The sequence below is a fragment of the Hibiscus syriacus genome, unplaced genomic scaffold (genome assembly GCF_006381635.1).
Source record: "Hibiscus syriacus cultivar Baekdansim isolate YM2019G1 unplaced genomic scaffold, ASM638163v2 tig00117056_pilon, whole genome shotgun sequence".
Taxonomy (NCBI): domain Eukaryota; kingdom Viridiplantae; phylum Streptophyta; class Magnoliopsida; order Malvales; family Malvaceae; genus Hibiscus; species Hibiscus syriacus.
The window spans coordinates 7,793,672-7,804,774 of record NW_024063539.1 but is presented as its reverse complement, the minus strand read 5'-3'; the positions used below and the strand labels follow the sequence as shown (position 1 = coordinate 7,804,774).

General features: G+C 34.0%; 1 protein-coding gene across 1 annotated transcript; it reads left to right on the top strand.

Moving 5' to 3' along the window:
* Nucleotides 1-507: 507 nt before the first annotated feature.
* LOC120198585 (polyubiquitin-A-like) lies at nt 508-10,616 on the top strand. The gene is given in 4 exon segments (XM_039199895.1): nt 508-524; nt 4,178-4,316; nt 4,319-5,322; nt 8,955-10,616. Coding segments are annotated over 4 exon segments (2,748 nt in total). The 5' UTR covers nt 508-521; the 3' UTR covers nt 10,557-10,616.
* Nucleotides 10,617-11,103: the final 487 nt, after the last annotated feature.

Sequence of the window (11,103 nt, the reverse complement as noted above, 5' to 3'; positions counted from 1 at the left end):
ATATATTAATATGGATTTATTCTATCCATATTGAATCAGAGTAAAGCAGTTTAGTTAAACTGTTACAAACCATTTGAAAAATAATTTGACAAAGCAACTAAGACATTAATAATTACATGCCACTAACAAAGTCAAAATTTCATCATAGGATATCTTACTGATATTGTAGTGTATTCTTGGATGCTCGGAGTGCCTCGTACACTTTACTTTATTCTTGGCTTTTTACCTACGCGTAAAAATCATCACACACTAAGTATATACTTAGTGTGGCAATTAAAAACAATAAACAGTGCAATATAACTCATGCATGAATTTCAATGTCATAAACAAATGCCATAAGATCATGTTACATGCATATCCAATATTTTACCATAATCAACATAATATAAAATTTCTTACCATTTTTCCTATAAGCTCGTAAGCTTATTTTACCAATATACTTACCATTTAATCACATAAGCTCGTAAGCTTATTTTACCTATATACTTTCTATTATTCCATAAGCTCGTAATCTTATTTGCATGGTTATCATTTATTAACCAATAAACCATAACCCAAAGTATAACTGTATGAGGAACCCAATATAGGAGTCAAATATTGCACCGTAGTGTTGAGGTCGAGCTTTGCTCACCTAATAATGCAACGTAGTGCTGAGGTCGAGCTTTACCCACCTGGTACACCATAGTGTTTTGTATCGTGTCTTCACTAGACACTTTAAGGCCTACACTATGTGCCTTCTCTAGACACTCTAGTGCTACATAATATGCAGCTGCTAGACTCTATGGCATGCCATTAATACCACTGATCCTCAATAACATACTTGGGCATATAGTAAATTTTATTTGATCCATCCATGGTAAAGTATATTATAAGTATTTAACATTGGGCAGTTCATACCCGAAATAATATTTATGGTAAAATATCATGCATTATCAATGTCATGTCAATTTATAAAAATGACATAATATCATAATTTAACATTGGGCAATTCATACCCAAAAACATTCATGGTAAAATATCATATTTTCCATGATCAATGCATTATAATTTTATACTGCGACATATCAATGTCATGTAAATTTATAAAAATATGACATAATATCACGCTGATATAAACAAGGTCGACTTATCGCAAGTCTTCCTGATGATATATAAAACATCCATATATAATGTCATGGATGTATTGCACTCACCTTGACACTTTATATATCCAATATATGTGCCTCATTATGATCCACAATAAACACTTTTTATACTTGACTTGCTTCAATCACAAATCAATCACGATTTGTATAAATCACAATATCATAATGATACATATGTTAGTATTTTACTAACATAAACATATCTCATAACAACTCCATAATATACTTGAAACACATTTTCTATCAAAACACTTAACACTTAATAATTCCTTTTAACATTGAAACCAACTTTTCCAATTTACTCAAAATGGTACTTCACCATTTTATCACTTAAATTCTTAATATAAAAAATTCCAGCATTGAATTTATCACTATTCAAATGCTTTTACAAAAGTATAAATACGTTTAAGTACCCTACTTATGCAAATGTTGTACTTAAATCACTAATCTTTTCAAACTTCCAAAATAGTCATATTTCACATCTAAACACTCATTTCAATTCCAAAACAACAATTTCCAGTATAATACATCAACTATTAGACAATTATACAACCATTCCCAAATTTTTCCAAAATTATGAATTGGTTCCTCAACTTGTTGAAAATTACAAAATGATCCCCAAAATTTCTAAGGCTTGTAAAATACTTTCTATATCATTTCCAGACCTTATATAATTTTTCTATAAATTTTCTCATCCTTTAAGACCAAAGCCTAATGGTTTAAAGATCAAAAACTAGGTTTTCTATGATTTTGCTCGATTTTGATTCAATTCAAGCATGAAATCAACTTTCAATCAACCTTATTACATCTCTACAATCAAATCCCTTATCAATTCTCATCAGAACATAAAGTTCTCCAACTTAATAGTTGGCCTAATTTTATAGAATTAATTCTAGGAAGATTGAACATGTTATAACCATCAATCAAGCTTGAAAATGAATCTACAATCTCTAAATCATAAAGATTAATCATCAATTTCATGATCCCTTATATGAACACAAACTGAAAAATTTGGCATCTTTGAAATCCAGCAAGATTATAAAGCAATATTGGTTAAAATGATAGCATTTTTCGCGTATATCACTTTCCTATTTCACGACATAACCCCAATTCCAAAGGAATTAGCTCAAAAATTGAAAATAAAATATTTTTTTTACCTTGAAAGCTTTCTCACTTGAATATGCTGGAGAAAATTAACATTGGCATGATATTTTTTATTGATATCATGCTTATCATCCTTTAAAAATATTATTTAAATCATTAACTTGAGAAAATACCAATATACCCTTAATATAACTTCATAATTACCATAAAACCTATATATTTATCCTTATCATCATCAAAATCAGATAAATATCAGCCTTATCATCTTTTAATAGTTAAAGAAGAACAAATTAGTTTTTCACTTTACCGTTTTGCCCTTGTAATTTCCAAAAATTACAATTCAGTCACCTTAATCCAACTGTTTAAATTAAACATGGAATTAAACCATTAAATATTATTTTCTAACATTTTAAAAATGTGAAAATAATATTTTTATTTACTTATTTTCGTGGGCCATATGTAACTTTTTAAATTTAAATTTTGGTCCTTAAACTTTCCAAAGTTTATACTTTGATCACCAAACTTTACCAAATTTATAATTTGGTCACTAAATAAATCCATTTATGAAATAAAATTCTTTTTGGGAAAATCACCACTTAATTCCTTAAATTTCCCCAAAATTTTCTACTTTAACCATCAAACTTTCAAATTTTGTATTTTGGTCATTATCTAAATATTTTGGGTATTACAACAACATTTATCACATATTTTTAAAATATAATCCTTGAAAATACATATTTCTACAAATAATTAAAAATTTATTATTATTTTATGAATAGTCTATAGTGATTATAATATAATATTTGTTTAATTTTTTTTAATTATAGATAACGTTAATATATCTTATAAATATAACTGCTAAACATATGATTTTTAAGGAGAATAATAATTCTCTTAACATTATTATATTCTTATTTCTGTAACTATTTTCAATTAATTTATGTAATAATTGATAATAGAGTCCTTTGTATTTGTATACTAATATATTTCATAGAGCAGGCAAAGAGGCAAAGATTATAAAGATATAGTAGGGAATCCACATTGCTAACTTGTTCAATAGTAATAGCGCGTTTTAAACACTTTCACAAAGGAGCGTGATCTTGTGAAAGCACCGATTGACTAAAAATGTTAGCTGGCCTTCCGCGGTTACAACACGAATATAATGCGTAAGCCTTATCCCATTTGTTCACGCAAGCCCTTTTTGGTCATTTCAATTGTCAAATTGGGCTATAAATCATGGGCGATCGAAGGTAACAATTCCTATCCCAACATCGGAATCGACCTGAAATTCAAATTCTTCTTCAAGTTTTCAAGGTAATTTAATTTTCTGTTTTTTCTTTGATTGGTTTTGGTTGATTTATTTTCTAGTTTAATTTTGTTCCATGGATTTGAATATTTGATGAACTACGGTTAGGGTTTCTTTTCCCCCTTTTATGTTTTTCTTTTAATTCAATACTTGATTACGTTTTCTTTTTATCAGTTGGTTTTATCATTAATCTATTAGATTTACTTATAATTACTTATGAATTCCTCCTTTTAGAATCTGTAAATCGTTCCGTTAATTTTTAAGAACTTTGGAATTTCTTCTTTTAGTTTTAAGGTTTTATTTTTTGATCACAAATATGGCTTGTTTCTTTTCCCCTTTTATCACGTCAATATGTATTTTTCGTTTCAAATTGATTTAAAAAAATGATTCCATTCCTTCTTTTGCATATACTTTAGGCTTCTATTTTTTTAAAAAGAAGTGTGAATTTGTTTTGAAATAGATTAAAACAATCTTAAAGTTTTAGATTACCTAGGGGTCACGATCCTCCTATATACTTATCAATAGTATATTTTGTTGTGAAAGTTATGGTCTTGTATGGATGTTTTGTAATTTTGTTTTGTTTTCAGTGATCTTATATGAGTTTTATTTTGATTCAAAATAGATGCAAATCTTCGTCAAAACCCTTACTGGCAAGACCATCACCCTTGAGGTGGAAAGCTCCGACACCATTGATAATGTCAAGGCCAAGATCCAGGACAAGGAAGGAATCCCACCAGACCAACAGAGGCTTATCTTTGCTGGAAACAGCTGGAGGATGGCCGTACTCTTGCGGACTACAACATTCAGAAGGAGTCCACGCTCCACTTGGTCCTTCGTTTGAGGGGTGGTATGCAAATCTTTGTTAAGACCCTTACCGGCAAAACCATCACCCTCGAGGTGGAAAGCTCCGACACCATTGATAACGTCAAGGCCAAGATTCAAGACAAGGAAGGGATTCCCCCGGACCAGCAGAGGTTGATATTTGCTGGTAAACAACTCGAGGATGGCCGCACCTTGGCTGACTATAACATCCAGAAGGAATCCACCCTTCACTTGGTGCTCCGTCTCCGTGGTGGTATGCAGATTTTTGTGAAGACACTCACAGGGAAGACCATCACCTTGGAGGTTGAGAGCTCGGACACCATTGACAATGTCAAGGCTAAAATTCAAGATAAGGAAGGTATCCCGCCAGACCAGCAGAGGTTGATTTTTGCCGGTAAACAACTCGAAGATGGCCGCACCTTGGCTGACTACAACATCCAAAAGGAATCCACCCTTCACTTGGTGCTCCGTCTCCGTGGTGGTATGCAGATTTTTGTGAAGACACTCACAGGGAAGACCATCACCTTGGAGGTTGAGAGCTCGGACACCATTGACAATGTCAAGGCTAAGATCCAGGATAAGGAAGGTATCCCCCCAGACCAGCAGAGGTTGATCTTTGCTGGGAAGCAGCTTGAGGATGGCAGGACTCTTGCTGACTACAACATTCAGAAAGAGTCGACCCTTCACTTAGTGCTTCGTCTCCGTGGTGGTATGCAGATTTTTGTGAAGACGCTCACCGGGAAGACCATCACCTTGGAGGTTGAGAGCTCAGACACCATTGATAATGTGAAGGCTAAGATCCAGGATAAGGAAGGGATCCCCCCGGACCAGCAGAGGCTAATCTTTGCAGGGAAGCAGCTCGAGGATGGCAGGACTCTTGCGGACTACAACATCCAGAAGGAATCGACTCTCCACCTAGTCCTCCGCCTTCGTGGTGGTTTCTGAGTGATGGTCATTTGAAGAAGTGTGATTGCTGATTGGGGTCTATAATTATGTTTGTGGTTTTTATGTTTTGTGTGGGCTTGCTGTGATGCACAGCGACTAGATACTAAAATAAATTGCAAGAACTTTAGTTCTTTGCTTATGTTGTAAGGTTTATGATGCCCAGTACTTGGTTATTGAATGAAGTTTCTATTATATTTATATGATTTTATGATTCCTTTGATGCTTGTTATCTTGTTTACTTCTGCAGATTCATTAATTCTCATTTATCTTCGATAATTTTACTCTTAGGTTACCAACGCTAAGATTTTGTTGGACGTGAAATTGAATTTGTTTGTTTTGATCCATCTTGTTGCAAAATAAAATTCCTTGAATAATTTCTCGAAACAAATTTTCATTAATTTTTGGGTGAAGATAAAAAGCAAAACAAAACTAACGCTGCTCAAGGCAATTACCCTCTAACTGTATTAACGGCACTTTCTATCGGAGGGGTTTTGAAAACCATGCAGTCCCTTTGAGCGAAGTTGGGTAGCTTTGCAAGGCGGTCTGCTACTAGGTTGCGTTCCCTGAAGTAGTGCTTCACTGAAACCATCCAATCTTTTCTCAGTATCTCCTGGATTCGGATTAAAAAGTAGGGATAGGCATTTAACCCGAACCCGAAGGGTTCCGACCCGATCAGGTCGGATTTTTTAAAAAAAAAATCTGATTCGGACCTGGTCGGGTTTTTTTAAATATATATATACACCCGGCCCGATTCCCGACCCAATACCCGACCCAATACCCGGCCCAATACCCGTTTAAATAACCGTTTATGCTAAACGGAGATACCCGTTTCCCCGCAGTTTTCTCCGATTACCCGACGGGGATCTCCGTTTAAATCCCCGCGGTTTTTTAAACGGGGACGGATATCGGTTTTTTAAACGGGGACGGGGACGGGGACCAATACCCGGCCCGAACCCGGCCCGTTGCCATCCCTACTTCTACTGTACTCCATCATTGTTTTTTCGAACCAGATTTTTTTTTTTGCGTTTCGGTTTCGCCATATCAACCATAAAATTGATCCAAATAAAATGTCCCAGTTCTCTGCATCTTTTGCGAAATATTCCGGCTTATCTTGGGTTGATTTGCACGGAGTCTTTACTTCAATTGCCCTGAACTCTTCCAAGTGCTCGGACTTAACCAAGCTAAAATTTCACGATCTGATTTAAATCTTAGAAAGGATTCTTTTAATAGTTTCATAGAACCTTCTTAAAGCTTTAAATCTATGAACTCAAAACAAAGCTTTAATCCACAATAGATTCAAAGCCATGAACTTTAAACAAAGTTGGAGATTGATTAAAAAGTATAAAATTGAGCTCGACTTGATTTGAAAATTCATAAGCTCAAACTTGAAATAAAAAATTAAAACTCGATTTAACTAAGTTCACATGCTTAAATTTTTTAAATACGATTCAAAATCAAATTTTTAAAACTCGATCAAAATTAAAAATTTAAATTTCACTCGAACTTGAAAATATTTAGACTTAACTTAATTGAAACTCAAACTCGAACATGAATCTTAAATACATGAAAATCTTATATTATATATATTTTAAAAAGAACAACATATAAATATTAATATTATTAATAATTTAATTTTAAAATTTTAATATATTATTTTTTTCGACTTGCTCCCAACCATTTCGAGTCAGGTATCAAATAATTCACTTCGACTCATTAAGAATTTGAATCTAATTCGAGGTTAAATTGAGTTCATTCGATTCGAGAGTTAACTTGACTTTGACTAAATCGACCTTAAGTAATTCACGATCTGTCTCTTCTCATTTACAACCTTAGTTAGAGTACTTCATTTATAATCTTGTATGAGTTCACATAAATTTATATAATATTTTTCTTTTTTTAGATGTAACATTTTTATATTTTATAATAAATGCAAAACAATATTATTTAAACTATTGAATGTATTTAAATATATTAACTATTTTGATAATTAGTATATTATAACAATAAAAAGCTTCAAACCAACTCTAATGAAAACAATTATGGAATTTGAACCTTTTTTTTAAATTTTTTTAGAACTAAATGAATGAAAATATCTAAATGTTAATTATTCTTATTTATAGTGATAAGTAATAGTTTTATATTATTATTATTATTATTACTACTTTTGATTAATATATGATGATTACAAGATAACATATGCTCTAAATGTTCTCAATTATTTGACAATGAAAACTTAAATATCCATACAGTCTCTGATGCTCAAACATGGGTATCTTAGGACAACAATCATCCCTTAAATTATATTTTAGTGATATCTACTAATACTATCATATGATGTTTCAAGCACTGACTCGACAACAAAATATAAACATAGACTCGATCTATAAAATACACTTCAAACAATTGATATCAACTTTTATCATATCACAATCAAAATATTAATACCCAACTAAAAAGGCTACTAATTTTTTAATGAAAAAAGGATAATTTAGAACATATAAATAATCGGATGATTATTTTATAATTTCAATAACTATAGGACTCAACAAAACAACATCCTATTTAATAATTTTTAATAATAAAAAAACTTAATAAAATAATTTCTTAGAATCGAACAATATTGTATTCTTAACTTTTTTTTTTTTTATAAAGAGAAAAGCCAAATAAAGAAAAGACAAAAACGGCAGTGTAGTTAGAGGCAAAATACCTTTCTTAAATCTCACCGCCAAGGAAAAACACTAATCTTAGCGTGCAATCAACGTCATCCAAAAATATACCTCATACGTGGCTTCATATCAATCGTCTATTTCCTACTTTTCTTTATTAAGTCGACAATCTTACCTTATAAATAAATCGTCTCTTTGCTATCCATTTTCACACCAAAAATAAAATCAAAATCTCCAAGTTTATTCTCTCCTAATATTTTTTCGTCAAAGTTCTCGATTCCAACTATCTTTCTCTCGATCGAAAGGTACTTGTTTTATTGTTTTCATTTATTTTTCCGGTTCTTGATTTCTTTTTGTTGTTGAACTTTGGTAGATTTTTGTTCGGATAATTTACGGTTTTGATTGCGTTGATTTGTTCTATTTCTTTAGCATCTACTATTTGTAAAAATTAATCTTTCTTCGAATTCAAAATCAAGGGTTCACTTTGTTTTGGTTCCCTAATCGATTGTTAATTTTTGGGTTTCATCGTTTATTCTGGTCTATCTTCAGGATCTAATCATAATTGAATTTGATATATCCATTTTGATTGTAATTTTTCTTATATTACTGATCGTTTGATCTTAATATGATCGGTTGGATCTTAGTTGGGTGATTGCCCCAATTTGAATGTTATTGTTTCTGTTTTATTTGTAGATTGAATGAAAAGGAAACAATAGTTTTAGTCTTGATTTTTGATTGCTTTGTTAGTTATTTCATTAAATTATGATGTGTATATGCACACATGTTAAGATGTTATACTATTGTTAACTTTTAGATGTAGATATGATATATGCCAAATTTAATCTTGGGAACTTTTGCGTTGCTTTTAGCTATCTGTTTTTATTTGCGGGTAAAGGTTGTAATTTTCTTCAAGCTAATGATTTTGTAAGTTGTAAAGTAACTCTGAATTTCTTGTTGACATTACAGATGCAGATCTTTGTGAAAACTCTTACTGGTAAGACAATCACCCTCGAGGTTGAAAGCTCGGACACAATTGATAATGTCAAGGCCAAGATCCAGGATAAGGAAGGGATCCCTCCTGACCAACAGAGGCTTATCTTTGCTGGCAAACAACTCGAGGATGGCCGTACACTTGCTGATTACAACATCCAAAAGGAGTCTACCCTCCATCTTGTCCTTCGGCTCAGGGGTGGCATGCAGATTTTTGTAAAAACCCTTACTGGCAAGACAATCACCCTTGAGGTGGAAAGCTCCGATACTATCGATAATGTCAAGGCCAAGATCCAAGACAAGGAGGGCATACCACCTGACCAGCAGAGGCTTATCTTTGCCGGCAAACAACTCGAGGATGGCCGCACTCTTGCTGACTACAACATCCAGAAAGAGTCAACCCTGCACCTTGTTCTTCGTCTCAGGGGTGGCATGCAGATCTTTGTAAAGACTCTTACTGGCAAGACCATCACCCTCGAGGTGGAGAGCTCTGACACTATTGACAATGTCAAGGCCAAGATCCAAGACAAGGAGGGCATCCCACCAGACCAGCAGAGGCTTATCTTTGCCGGCAAGCAACTTGAGGATGGCCGCACTCTTGCTGACTACAATATCCAGAAAGAGTCAACCCTGCACCTTGTCCTTCGTCTCAGGGGTGGCATGCAGATCTTTGTGAAGACTCTTACTGGCAAGACCATCACCCTCGAGGTGGAGAGCTCTGACACTATTGACAATGTCAAGGCCAAGATCCAGGATAAGGAGGGCATTCCACCAGATCAGCAGAGGCTAATCTTTGCGGGTAAACAACTTGAGGATGGCAGAACCCTTGCTGACTACAACATCCAGAAAGAATCAACCCTCCACCTTGTCCTTCGTCTTAGGGGTGGCATGCAGATCTTTGTAAAAACCCTCACTGGAAAAACCATCACTTTGGAGGTGGAGAGTTCTGATACTACTGACAATGTCAAGGCCAAGATCCAAGACAAGGAGGGCATCCCACCTGATCAACAGAGGCTTATTTTTGCTGGAAAGCAGTTGGAGGATGGGAGGACACTTGCTGATTATAATATTCAGAAAGAGTCAACCCTCCACTTGGTCCTTCGTCTGCGTGGTGGAATGCAGATTTTTGTGAAAACTTTGACCGGTAAGACCATTACATTGGAGGTGGAGAGCTCTGACACAATTGACAATGTCAAGGCCAAGATCCAGGATAAGGAGGGCATACCACCTGACCAGCAGAGGTTGATTTTTGCTGGAAAGCAGCTTGAGGATGGGAGGACTCTTGCCGATTATAACATTCAAAAGGAGTCAACTCTGCACTTGGTTTTGCGCCTTAGAGGAGGGATGCAGATATTTGTCAAGACCCTGACTGGTAAAACAATCACCCTTGAGGTTGAAAGCTCAGACACGATTGACAATGTGAAAGCAAAGATTCAGGACAAGGAGGGAATTCCCCCGGATCAGCAGAGGTTGATCTTTGCTGGGAAGCAGTTGGAGGATGGTCGAACTTTAGCTGATTACAACATCCAGAAGGAGTCCACCCTGCATCTTGTCCTTCGCCTCCGTGGTGGCTACTGATTTGGGTTCTATCACTAAACTGCGTTTGGTGTCTACTTAATATAATTTGCTTTTGATGAACTTTTATGTATTGCCGTTAGAAATGGCAATATCTTGTATTAGTTCTTTTAAGATCTTGTGTTTCGCTTAAACATAACGGTGGCTTGTGGTGTTTGAAGTGGTTAGATAAACCACATCTCAGTTACCATATTAAATAAAGTTTGGTATTGCTATATATTTACCGTCTTCAATCATTCATCATCTAGATTCTTGCAACTATATACATTTGAATACTCACTTTCGTGTAATTTGTGTTTGGAGTTCAACATATATATTCCTAGACAAGTTGGAATGGGCAAAATTGACCCAACTTCATAAGATTATAATTTTAAAGTTGAATTCAGAGCTGGTTAGAATTTCTAGTAAGTTCGAATTCAGATCAAAGGAGGTTGGAATTGTTTGAATCCGTGTTTATCTCAATACAATTATGAAAATATCATCCTATATATAATGGTTAGATCATCTAAATTTATTTGCATTATTTCCTGTAATCGCTGCTTTCTTATTC